Below are 14,285 nucleotides of genomic sequence, written 5' to 3'. Positions count from 1 at the left end.
GGCAGAGGGAGAAGAAGCAGCAGACTCCCCACTGAGCTGGGAGCCAGACATGGGGCTCTATCCCAGGACCTGGAGATCATGATCTGAGCAAAGGGAAATGCTTAACCATCTGAGCCACCCCGGTGCCCCACCTCAAAAATCATATTAAGATTTAAGGTTTTTCTCTTCTTTTCTAAGTGTTATCAAACTAAAATATATAGACAACCTTATTTTTATTAGCTTTTAAACTATTGTGATATACTTCAGAAAATCTATATAATTTTCTTAGGAAATAGGATAATAGTAGATGGGTCACCTGAGATAAGAGAATGATACGTAATTTTTTTAATGATAAATTTTGAAGAATTTCCTTTGTAGGCTGGTCTTCAAAATTAGCAGTCTCAGCTTGCAGAAACCAAAGAGGTCACTAAGGATCAGGGGTAGTATACTGACAGCAAGTTCACCTATCTCAGGTCTCTGAACCTAGGACTGGAATCAATACATTTTTTCCTCTATAGCATTAAACAACTCTTATAAGAAGTAGAAGTCAAAGCTAAACTCAAATGTCTACAATTCTAATCAAGAAACTGTACATGTATATATGAAAAAAAAAGCCATGTAGATTATACAGGAGCAACTCTACAATATGTTGTGTATAGGATATGCTTGAGGATGCAGGAAGTGAAAATCACTGTGGTCTGGGACATTTAGTAAAAACTATCTTAAGTAGCATTATATATAAACTATGCTTTATATAAAGAAGAAGAGGATTTAGATATCTGGACAAAAATCAACAGGAATGATGGCATGGACAAAGTCAGTTTTTATGGAAATGGATCTAATACCAGAAAAATGAATGATTATATAAAAAGGTGATTTTATATATATACATATATATATATGGATAGATAGATAAATATAGATATGTATAGATACAGGTATAGATATTTATTTCCTTGGATATCCAAACTAATTTTCTTTAAACATGAAAGTCCTATTGTAATCCTTCACGATCTTCATACAATTCCTATGATATAAATTTAATGTATCTGTTCAATGCTGTTTTCAAGCATTCACTCCACTGGGACAGTATATGAAAACATTTTGCTCAGTTAAAAAATTGTGTATATAGGAAAATTGATTTTAATTTAAGGATCTTTAATACAAAAACTGACAGTGCAAATTTTGTCAACAATGAACCAAATATGACTATCCTAGATTTGTACACTATTTATGCCTGAATTCATAAAGACAAACATCTTCAACTATAAGCATTCTTCTTGGAATTGTAAAAATATTCATGGGAATGCTAGTTTTCATAACTGAGGTTATAAAGCTGACATTTTAGGGGAATGAATCTCCCCTAGTGGTTTGTGTGCCTATGTCCAGAAATAGTAAGGGAAATATTTGAAGAAGCTCCTCTCTTTGTTGTAAAAGAAAAATTTGGGTGGAAAATTATATACACTCTAAATTAGACTCTTATATCTCCAGAATTCCTATCTCAACAGAGAAGGTGGATATGACTGTGGGTAACTACTCTTTGACAACTGAATTTATCCTCATAGGATTTACGGATCACCCAGAGTTGAAGAGCCTTCTGTTTGTGGTGTTTCTTACTATCTATGTGATCACCATGGTGGGGAATCTTGGCCTGGTGGCATTGATTTTTATGGAGCATCATCTTCACACACCAATGTACATCTTTCTGGGCAACCTGGCTTTGATGGATTCCTGTTGTTCCTGTGCCATTACACCAAAGATGTTGGAGAACTTCTTTTCTAAGGACAGAAGCATTTCCCTTTATGAATGCATGGCACAATTTTATTTTTTTTGCTTTGCTGAAACTACAGACTGCTTTCTTTTGGCAGCAATGGCCTATGATCGCTATGTGGCCATATGCAGCCCACTGCAGTACCACACCATGATGTCAAAGAAACTCTGCATTCAGATGACCACAGGGGCCTACATAGCAGGAAACCTGCATTCCATGATTCATATAGGGTTTCTCTTTAGGTTAACTTTCTGCGGGTCAAATCAAATTAATCACTTCTTTTGTGATATTCTTCCATTATACAGACTCTCCTGTGTTGACCCTTATGTCAATGAACTGTTATTATTTATCATTTCAGGCTCAATTCAAGCCTTCACCATAAGCAGTGTCTTAATATCTTACTTCTACATTCTCTTTACTATTTTCAAAATGAAATCCAAAGAGGGAAGAGGCAAAGCCTTATCTACTTGTGCATCCCACTTTCTCTCTGTTTCAATATTCTATGGTTCTCTTCTCTTTGTGTACGTTCGACCACATTCAGATAAAGAAGAGGATAAAGACTTACCTGTTGCTATTTTTTATTCTCTAGTAATCCCTTTATTAAACCCTTTTATTTATAGTCTAAGAAATAAGGAAGTAATAAATGCTATGAAAAAAATTAACGTTTTTCAAAAGCATGCAATATTGAGAAAGTAGAAAATGACCACTTTGTACATAAAATATTCAATTACTGATCATGATCGTATAGGAATCAAATAAATAAGTTCAGCAAGCAGAGATTCTGCTACAATGTATTCCAAAAGCTAAGCTACTAGCTCCCAGCAAGAATGAACTAAATAAGTTTTTTTGAGGTCACAAATGGTGTCACAAAGAAATTATCTAAACTATTAACTAATTGTTTCAAAGGATAATGAGTTATAATTTTCAACAAATACAACAAATACTAGGAATAGAAGTCAGTGTATATACAGATCACCTCCATTTAACATTGTCGACAAATTTCTGGAATTCCAAAGCGTAATCTTACAACCTCTGGCACATTCCAGGTTCTGAAGAATTAATCCCTTCCTAAAAAACACCATCTGTGAGAAGTAAACTGAATATATTTGATTCTCAATTTTCTTTGAGTTTATGCAAGAGAAAGTATTGAATATTAACACACAATATCTATTTTAAAATCAAGAATATTTTCATCCTTAAAAGGGCAAATTTTGGTATATATCTTTTACCACATTAAAAATATTAAGAACAAGAAAAGACTACTAATAAAAATGTATAATAAAAAAAGACTATTTTCATCTTTAGTGTTAGTTAATTTTACTCTCAAGTTCTTTGAAATACAGTATCTGTATACTGGTGATTTATCAATCAGTAGTTGAAATAGATGGTATTTGTGGATTGGATATCCATATGGATTTGGGTATTTTCATGTAGTTTGATTAGGGTGTCCATCGAAAATGCAGTGTAATCCTGAATACATTAACTAATTGAAGGGGTTTTTCCCTCTGATATTACTTATCTTGTTTGTTACTAGGAATACCACCCACCTGTAGTGATTCCAGTGTAAATTACTTATATATTTACAGTGTTAACAAAAAGTTGGAGATGCTGTAAAGCATAAATGAGGCACAAAATAGTGAAAATCCTAAATACCTAAAGAAAAGTCTTTATTGATCACTTACATTGATAAGTATGAAAGAAAAAAATAATTTACTGAGAACATGTTATCTGCCAGGCACAAAGCTAGATCTTTCATATATATTACCTACCACCTGATTAGACATGAATTTTCATGCTTTTTCTCAGTAAAAACCTCATACTTTGAAACATTGAGTAGCTTGCTCTAGTTCATCCAGGTGATTCAGATTGAGCTAAAATTTGTATCAATGCTGCTTGGGAGTTCAGGAAATGGAGAGCCTCGTCACTTTGGGTATTTAGTCCTTACGCATTATCAGTGGTAAGATGTGCCATAAAAATGATTTTTTAAAAATGATGTTTGGAGGAAAGAAGGAGTGAGTATGACCACAGTTGATGTGTATGAAAATAAGTGGGACACTGGGAACAGGGGGTGAAGGAGGTGAACCATGGACAGAGTCAGAAAGCTGACAAAATTGCTGTTAAGAGCTGTTGCCAAATATGGGAAATAAGGGTGGAAGGGGATCAGGTTACTGAGAATCTTAAATGTCACCCTGAGGAGTCTGAATTTATATCAGAGGAATCAGAACCGAATTCTTCCTAGAACCAGGTAATATGATTGTATTTTTCAGAAAACTAATCCGGCAATTGATTGGAATGAAGCTAGAAGCAATGAGGCTAACTTCACAAATTCATATATTAGATGATGAGAGATGAAAGTGGAGGATAAAAGGAGAGGACTGCACAGATATAAGCAACATTTTAAAGAAAAAATAGTAAACTGTAACTACTGGATAATAAAATGAAGGCCTATCTTCTTCCCATGAGTAACAACCTAGTTATAACTGATTTCCTATCACTAATACCTAAAAATTTATCCTTGATAAATACTGAAAAAGGTATCTGACACATTTGGCCATTCACTAGCCATTTTCTTTAATATATTTTATGTAATTATTTTTTTAAATTTTTTTATTATGTTATGTTAGTCACCATACCGTACATCATTAGTTTTTGATGTACTATTCCATGATTCATTGTTTGCGTTTAATACCCAGTACTCTATGCAATATGTGCCCTCCTTAATACCCTTCACCGGGCTAGACCATCCCCCACCCCCCTCCCCTCTGAAACCGTCAGTTTGTTTCCCAGAGTCCATTTTATGTAATTATTTAACTTAATTAATAAAGGTTTGTTATTTTTAAACAAGTCAACAAATATTTTTAATTTCTTGGTTTAATTTCTAATATTGCAAATACTGTTAGATAACAACCACATACACAAAGCTCTACAGGGTCCTAAACACTTTTTTTAAGAGTGTAAAGGAGTCCAGATACCAGATTCGATGAATGCTGTTCCTTTGTACCACTCTCTATTTTAGGGGATATTTTAGTTGTCAGATTCACATGCACTGATCCCTTTCCCTTTTCCGGGGGTACCACAAATTCTGTTTATGTATTTCCGCACCACCCACTTCCAACCCTTAGCAACAATGAAGCCTACAGGTCTGTTAAGGGAAGAGCCTGTGACTTATTTGGGGCCAATGAGACAAAAGAGGTAATTTTGTGGACATATCTGGGATATATGTTTCCTCTATTTTAAAAGAGAGCCACAAAAAAAAGGTAGTCTTTCTTCCTCTGAACGTCTTGCTGTGTGGATATGAAATCTGGCACAGTCTACAACCATTTTGCCATCAAAAGAGAAATCAGTCTGGAGATGAAGTCCACACACAAGGGAGGGCATAGCTGAGGGAATCACAGAGAAACAGACCCAGTGTCCCCGGAATTAATCATCCCTCCTCGTTTTAAATCCAATAGATCTTCTTACTGTTAAACTTGTTTGGAAAAAATGCTTTCATTGCAACAGAATAAATATTAACTGATACATTCATGTCTCTTGCCTCATCTCTCATTTTCTGCTTTATTTTAAATTAATTCTCAGACACCCTTTAAGCTTACAAATAACTTTTCATCAGTATCCATTTAACTACTCAGCACAATATTACATTTTTTACTTTTATTTCTATATTTTAATTTCCAATACCCCACTGAGAAAATGGGGACAAAAAGGTTTCATAATTTGTCCGTAGAATATTAAGGTGGAGCTCAGGGATCAATTCTAGGGATCAAAACCAAAATCCATGCTCTTAACCACTAAGTCATATTATACACAACTTAGAGAAGTGAAAGTAGCAAGAGAGGAAAGCTTTCAAGAAACTAAGCTAGAAAGTGGTCAGAGAAATAGGGCAGAGGGTCAAAAAAAAATTCGAATCAGTGACATTTTCCTCTAGACTTATTTTGAAAAATTTCAAACCTACAGAAAAGTTGAAAAAATACCCATGATTTTTTTTAAATCAAGATTAACATTTCACAACATTTGCCCAATAATCCCACTGCAAATGTGTACATATACATATTTAATACATTCATGTATATGTGTCTATACGTGTACATGAGATTATGCTAGTTTACCCATAAATTCATCAACATTTATCTAAAAGAACAAAGACATTTTCTATATTGTCATCTCATTCTTTTAAAGATCTTATTTATTTATTTATTTATTTATTTATTTGAGAGACAGAGAGAACAGAGAGACAGCAAGAATGAGGTGGTCGGGGTTGGCTGGAGGACAGAAGGAGAGGGATAAGGAGGCTCCCCCCTGAGCAGGGAGCCCTAGGTTCATGGGGCTTGATTCCAGGACCCCACCTGAGCTGAAAGCAGACACTTAACACTGAGCCACCCAGTCTCTCCTGTCATATCACTATTATCTCAAAATTTTTCCCAATTTTCCCCAAATTGTCCTTCTTAGCAATTTATTTTCTCATCAAGAATTCAATTAAAGGCCACTATTTTGTTTTATTATCATTCTTTAATCTCCTATAATCTAGACGAAACTTCTTACTATTTTTTCTTTTCATGACATTTAAAATTTTTAAATATTTATATCAGACATCATGTAAAATATCCATCTCTATTTTTTGTGATGTTTCCTCATGATTAGATTGAAATTAAATAATTCAGGTATCACAGAAATGCGGTTTTTCTTTTCCCATCATGAGGCCTATCACAGTAGTCTGTCTTGTTAAGTGATGCTGTTTGCTGATTACTCCATTAAGGTGGTACCATCAGCACTTTCTATGATAAAGATAACTTATTTCCTTGCTATTAAAATCTAATCTGTAGGGTGGTACATTGACACCATGTGAATTTCTTGTTCCCTAATAATTTTTCATCAACAGTTTTAGCATCTAATGACAATAATTTTTTGAACCAATAAATATCACTGAAAGCAGAAAACTGGTGATTGTTTTTCCTCAAGTGTTCTCTGGCTTCATTCTGAGAAATAAGAAATTTACCTCAAAGACTTTCTGTAAATTTTTAAAAATTTTTCAAAAAGTTCAGATGTATAGACTATAATAAAGATAGTATAGAGAATTCCCATATATGACACACCCATTTTCCCATGTCATTAATAGCCTACATTACTATGGTACCTTTGTTATAATTAGTGAGCCAATATTGATACATGATGATGAAGTGAAATTCATACTTGACTCAGATTTCCATAGTTTAACCTAGTGTCCTTCCATCCAGAATCCCATTCAGCATAGCACTTTATATTTAGTCATCACGTCCCTCTAGTCATCAGGTGCCTGTCATAGTTTTTCAGACAATCCTTGATTTTGATGTCCTTGGTAAGTCTTGAGGAGTACTAATCAGGCATTCTGTAGAATGTCCCTCAACTGGAATTCTTCCGATGATTTTCTCGTGATTAGACTGGGGTATAGCTTTTGAGGAGAAAGGCCACCAAGGTAAATCACCATTCTCATTACATCCTATCATTGGCAAATACTGTCCTCATAACTTGTAACTCTTGATGTTGACCTTGACCACGTGGCTGACATAGTATTTGCCAGGTTTCTCCATCACGAAGTTGCTCTTTCTCTACCTTCTCTTACTGTGTTCTTTGTAAGGAAGTCACTACCCACAGCCCACACTTACAGAGAGGAAAGAAATGGACCACCTCCCTGGGGCAAAGTATCTATACAAATTGGAATTCTCCTGCATGAAATATTTGTCCATTCACCTCACTTTTTATATTTACAATCCTCTATTTACATCAGTATAGAATCATGGTTATTTATTCTATACTTTGATATAATTAAACACTACTTTATTAATTTTGCTCCTCAAATCATTCTAGCTTTTCCCAGATTGATACAATCTTTCTGGATTGCAAATAGGCAAAAAAGATTTAAAACCTCTGAAATATTCAAGCTCGTTGATCCAGACATTTTACTTTTAAAAGATCAGAGAACAAAGATATATTTAAATAGGTATTACTTAGTAGCCTGTTCATGATAGGTGAAAATAGAATTAAGCAAGATATCTATCAAGAGGGAATGAATTTAAAATGGTACATAAAGCCTCATGGTAATTACAAAGCAAAAACTACAATACGTACTCTAAAGATAAAGACAAGGGATCATTGTTGGGCACTCACACATTCTACTCATTCCCACAGACCTGTTCATTCCCTGGATGTGCTTCTCTCAAAACTTATCAGGCAGGACCATATTTCTTTCTCTCAAAAGCGAGAAATATTTCTAGAAAGATCAACAAAGCATAAAAGAATCTACAACAAATGGGTGAATACCAATACCTATCTTTCCCATAATTCAAATTACACAGCATCTACTTCTTGACACTGTCCCTGAAATCCTTTGGTCTAAATGTTCTACTGACATTGGACACACACTCTCTGCTTCTTCGATAACCATTCAGATTGACTCTTCTAAGCCCCTTCCCAATTTTAAGCAATACCCATTGAATGTTAAGCCGTTAAAATGATTAAACTCACAATTGAGGAATATTAAATAAGGGTTTAATTAATCCATGCACTAGCCCTTGTAACTTCACAATTCATCCTATACAAAAACCTCAAGGAAAGGATAGAGATTCGTGCAGAGGAAGAGGAATAAATAATGCTTATACCTTGGCACCCAGTTGTCCCAAATCCTCAGACTTTAAGTCTATTTCCCTCAATAGTAACACTAAGGGATCTCTATAGTACCTTTTACAGTTTACCAATGGATCCCAGAAAGTCAATTTTTATTTCCTTTAACTTGGGAAAAGCAATATACTTGGACAGGCATGCCACAGGGCTACACTGAAAGCTCTATTTGTTTTTCTCAGATTTTAAAAGCTGACACACCTGATGCAAATTATCCAAAGACTCTACTATCTTGCAACACGAGGGTGAGGTTTTAACTCAAAGGTAGAGAGGCCCTTAGGATATTATGGTCAGCAGTTAGACTCTGTGGCCAAAGGACTGCCACGCAATGTAAGAGCCATAGCAGCAACGGCTAGCCTGCTGGAGAGTGTAGAAGAATTAGTCTCGTGCTCCCTGTTGACTACAGATGTTCCTCGTTCTGTAGAACCTCTGCTAACTCTCACCATGCTCAATACCTGTCTGCTAGCAGATTAATTTCCTATGAAATCCTCCTGCTTTTACTTCCAAATGTCACCATCACCAGGTGCCATCCTTGACCCCAGCTACTCTTCTCCCTCTTCCGACAGATAAGACTCTTCATGACTGTATTGCAATGACCGGCCAAGTACTAACCTCCAGCCTGGATCTTCAAAAAACTCCTATTGGCAATACTGAGTTCTTTTGGTTCCCAAAGACTCTACTATTGCAACATTGTTGCAATATGAGGGTGACTTACTTCTTTGTTCCCATTCAGAAGAAGCTTGAGAAAACAAAAGTATCCTTTTACTATCCATTTGCAAAATGGTTCATATTTGAAAGGAAATGAGGGAATATCACCCAGGCCATGTTCTAACTTCAACTACTGAGGTTACTGAAGCAAGCCCCATACCAGAGGCTTCTCCGGCCCAAGAGACTGAACTTTTTCCTTTCACACAGGCCTGCCTCTTGGCAAAGGATAAAATAGCCAACATGTACAGAAGATAGGTGATATGCTTTGGGGGCTGCACACTATTTCAGAATGCTTCAGAAACAGGATTTCTAACTTCTACTGGGGAACAAATTAAAAATAGTTCTAATGTCTTGAAATTACTTGATCAACTCAGCAACCCAAACAGCTACCTATAATTAAAGTTCCTGGTCATCACACAGCAAAAGTAGAAGAAAATTAGGGCAATCATATGGCAGATGCCGCCGCAAAATATTACAACTTTAGAAAATCACTTCATATTAAACGTAACGTCTACCTTAACTCCCTTTGAGACCTTAAATAAATTCCTTTTCGGTGGCCTGAAACAAATAATTAGGGATATTCAACAGAATGTCACTACTAATAATCAAGATGTAGACTGAATCAAATTGTATATTTGATCCCAACACCCAGCTTTGGTACAGCCCCAACAGGCAGCCTGTCCTCCCATTGCTGCCTACAGAAAATGATTTTAAACTTAATCCAGGAAATGACCCCTTGAAACATGGATAAAATGACAGGTTGGAGATAACAGTATTTTTGGAACCCCTCTCAAAAAACTGCGGCAAAAAATTCCCATTGTTCTATGACTCACCACAAACATAATCCTGGAAAGTCTAGTCATAGTTCCATGAGGTATTTCCCATTACCTTTAGGACCTTTTGAAGTTTGGCATTTGGATTTTATCCACATGCCCCCCCCTAGCAGGATACAAATATGTACTGGTAATAGTATGCATGCATGCTCAGTGCGGGGAAGCCTGTCACTGCATCAGCAGTAGCCCGGGTACCATTATTTGAGAAAATCATACCTAACTAGGGAATTCATCGGAATTACATAGTGATGAAGGAATTCATTTCACAGGACAAATAATCAAGGCATTGTGTGAAATGTAATCTATTCTACAGCATTTTCACTGCACCTACCATCCTCAAACATCGGGGTCAGCAGAAAGAACCAATGGCATAATTAAAACACACCTAGCTTAAATTTTAGAAGCTTTTAATTTACCCTGGTCTATGGCTCTGCCACTTATGTTATTAAATATAAATTCCGCACGCTTTGGGAAACATATACTCTCTCTCTTCATCACAATGGAAAACCTATAACACTAGGCTCTGAGACCTATGGGCCCAAAGGAGAAATGCTTGAATAGTGTAAAGAACGGATAAAGGCTTCAAAGAAAAATGCATTCCTGGTAGAAAAACCTCCCACCATGCTCCCATGAAGACCTCCTCCACCATGATCTATAGCCTAGAGATTTTGTCTACCGAAAAAGACATCTCCACAAAGACACCGTACAACCCTGATGGAAAGGACCCTACTGGATACTGTTAACCAACCCTTGCACAGCTAAGCTCAAAGGCACTGACTTTTGGATTCATGTTTCTCATGTAAAGAAAGCTCCAGCCCTTCAGTGGACATCAGAACCAACTGCAGACCTAAAACTCATAGTGACTCAGAGTTGAACCAGAGGACATCTGTGTACACAGCTGTCCCAAGACACTACAACAAGGTCTGTTTACTTCCAAATCCTTTTTTGGTTCCTTATACCAATAACTTGTTATTTTCTTTATTATCCTTTTCATAATCGTCTTACTGGGGAAGCTCCTTTATCTACTTTTCTGTGAAGGACTATGACACCATTTGTAACGTGTATCCTGTACTCCTTCTTATGGAGCTGTTCACACAAAGTGAAGAATTCCAAGAATGGGTTTATACTTGGCATTTAAACTTGGAAAGCACCCCTTAGATTCTTTGGGAAATTACTTATGAAGGACTATTGAAACATTTGGGGTATTTGTCCCAATAAGTATTCTAATGCTTTTTGCTATGTAACAGTCGTATTTTTTGTTGTTGGTAGTGGTGGTGGTAAAAACCCTATGGTATTGGGAAAAAAACCCACTATTTTCACATTGGTTATTGCCCTACAGATTGAACCTCTTGCCTCTTAATTGCTCTAGCCTGCCTGGAACTCATGTACTAGCCAACATATCTTTGTCTAAGTTCTCCTTACAACGACCTCTGTTATTAGGAATAATTCTAGCCCCTGGGTTCACATTTTATTTTTTTCTTGTGACCCTCATTGCTGATGGTCAAACCTTATCACATCCTTTTGCTCTTTACCCTGCAAAAATTTCTGATTCTGCAAACCTGACTGTTGGATTTATGTCAGAGCAAACCATACTCTTAATGTGCCATATTAATAGCTTGGCCTTTATCCTAAAAGGGATGGAAAAACTTCACTGGTAAAAAATGTAGGATTCTCTTTTTGTGTCTTGGAAAATAGTCACCAACTCAATCTGGAGAACATGCTCCAAATATAAATACCTTCTTTTGCATTGCCCCTGCTCATAGAGGAATACCTCTAACTCAGATTTGGGCATTGACCAATAATCTTTTCTTATGTTTTGAAAATATAAATGGTACAGGTAAGACATCAGGTTACCTTTTTTAAATGTGCAATGTCCGCAAGGCTTTTAAAATATTGCCAATTGCTCTTCTTATGCTCATTGCTTTGCTAGGTAATATCCAACTAAAATCTCTACAAGGGCCTGATTATGATTATTCCATAGGTTGGTTATCCTGAGCCTCCATGTGGTTTAATACAGCCCTCAGATGAGGAAATTAAGAACCATTTCCTGATTGCTTCCTTGTTGCTCAAATGTGCCCTAAAGCTGAATGATAGTGACTCCTTGAAATAATCATTAAAGATTAAAACTCCCCCCGCCCACTGATCCCAACATGAGACAGGACTTCTGGACAAGTCTATAGATGATGGCCAATGCTTTCACAAAAAGATCTGGATGGAAAGGGGAAAATGTGAACGGTGAAATTGAAACCATGCCCTATTGGGTGGAAGAGGTTAAAATTGTCACCAGCAAGATCCCCACTGATTTCCCTTCTTCACAGGAATGTTACCTTAACCTTTAGAGGCAAACAACAGAAAGAACTCCAGCCAGCCTAGGCAAGCTTGAGCTTGACCACTGAGTCACACCTGCACAGATGGACCTTGGAATATCCCACACCTACCTCTACCTCATTATAATGTCAAAATCACTGCGCAAGGAGGAGGAGTATCAGTTCCATAACATACACTTGCTGTAGTCTCTATCTGTAACTCACCAAGGGTGAACTCGCTTGGTTATAGAATGAATTGGAGTAACTCATGTCAAGGGGTTTTAAAACGGAGCCAGGAGGCAAGTAAGGAAGTGGATGAACCATGACCTCTGAACTGGGCCAAACTGTAAATATTCTAGAACTAAGCCTGTAATCTGCTACAGTGAGAGATTTGCTGAATGATGAGCTTAGCCACCAATTTAGCCAAGATGAGTTTTCTGCCGCCAATACCAATCAAAATTCCTTGTAAGCAATACATATGACCACAAGCATTCCTTTTTGTCTTTTAACACCTTTGACTTTTGTTCCCTCAGGAGACACATTTGCATTGCAACCTGAATCTGTGCTCCCCAAATTATAATTCTGAGGTCCCACATAAATGCTTTTATTTCAGCTCTGCCTCTTTTCTCAGTTGACAATATACTTGAAAGTTGCTAAGAGTAAATTTTAAAAGTTCTCACCACACACACAAAAATGGTGAATACCTGAGGTGGTAGAAGTGTTAACTAACCTATTGTCATAATCGGCTCACAATATATACATGTATCAAATCATCATGTTGTACAGCTTCAGCTTACACACGGTTATATGTAACCATATGTCAATAAAACTGGAAACGAGTAATGGTACCAATCCACCATGTACGTACCTGAGGCCGTTCTTCAGGGGAAAGGCTCCAGAACAAGCACCATGGTCTCCTGAGATGAAGTCTTAGCTTGCTGCTACCGGAAGAAACTGGCTCCCGTTTATGCCACGGAATGAGGCATTGAGGTTGCTGTGACCCTGAAAGGTGGCAGACCTCAGTGTGCGGAATCCTCATGCCAGGCCAGAAGCCCACATACCCAACCCGCGGCCTTCGGCCTCACGGAAGGAAATAGTGAGACTGGCGGTCCCACGCATGCGTAGTGCACTCCCGCGCATGCGTAGTGCACTCCCGCATGCTCCTCTCGGGGAATCCCGCCCATGCACAGCCTTTGGGCCAGAGCCTGGTTCCCCCCACACCTGGCAGGGCCCCTGGGTTGAGGGGCTTTCGCACTGTGACTCTGACTGGGGCTTTGGGCTTGGTTTCAACAAGGATTGGGGATTGCTTGATAGAGAGCATGAGCCAGACTGCTGAACATATCAGAGAGAAGGGGCTTCTAGCACCAGAGCACTCAGGTGTTTCTTATCCCAAGAATTGAATTATGATGTAGATTGTTGCTTGCTGCTAGAAGCAGGGTTCTTTTTAATACCATCAAGTTAGGGGCGCCTGGGTGGTTCAGTCAGTTAGGCAGCTAACTCTTGGTTTTGCTCAGTTCTTGATCTTGAGGTGGTGGGATCTAGCCTCATCTCGGGCTTTTTGCTCAGTGTGGAGTCTGCTTCAGATTCTTTCTCCCATTCCCCTTCTCTTTTTCTCAAAAAAATGAATGAAATCTTAAAAAAAAATAGTGTTAAGCTATAATACTCTTTCTATTATGATTTCACCTACCTAAACAAATATGAAAAATAATTCTGAAAGATACAAGTGATAATAGTAGTTGTTTTAGGTAGCCACCATGTGTGTATTTTTTTAATTTCCTTTTATACAATTCTGATTTTTATGTCTTTTTTTTTATTCTTTCTGAGAATGTATAAAAGTAGTAATTTTATAATAAAAAACTTTTTATTTTGATAAATGTAAACTCATAAAGAACTAGAGAATATTGATGTTATTTCCTGTCCATGAATCTACCTTCAGTTCATGTTTTCATGGCAGTGTCAGATGGACATATCTGGACAAGTCAGGTTGGCTTGATTCAGCACCTGATCCCTGGCTCGAAAACCAGCCGGAGTCAAAGC

At 37.2% G+C, this 14,285-nt stretch overlaps 1 protein-coding gene across 1 annotated transcript; it reads left to right on the top strand.

Annotated features, from left to right (window-relative positions):
* The first annotated feature begins 1,483 nt into the window (after window positions 1-1,483).
* LOC123784262 (olfactory receptor 5K1-like) lies at window positions 1,484-2,446 on the top strand. Its single transcript, XM_045785610.2, has one exon. The coding sequence runs from the start codon at window positions 1,499-1,501 to the stop codon at window positions 2,444-2,446; it is 948 nt and encodes a 315-aa protein (XP_045641566.2). The 5' UTR covers window positions 1,484-1,498.
* Window positions 2,447-14,285: the final 11,839 nt, after the last annotated feature.

Source organism: Ursus americanus, chromosome 4, assembly GCF_024610735.1.
Source record: "Ursus americanus isolate L20-20 chromosome 4, mUrsAme1.1.p, whole genome shotgun sequence".
NCBI classification, from domain to species: Eukaryota; Metazoa; Chordata; class Mammalia; order Carnivora; family Ursidae; genus Ursus; species Ursus americanus.
This window is presented reverse-complemented; position numbering and strand designations above follow the sequence as displayed.

Bases quoted from the DNA above. Each gene is read 5' to 3' on its own strand.
- LOC123784262 (XM_045785610.2), top strand. From the start codon at position 1,499: ATGACTGTGGGTAACTACTCTTTGACAACTGAATTTATCCTCATAGGA.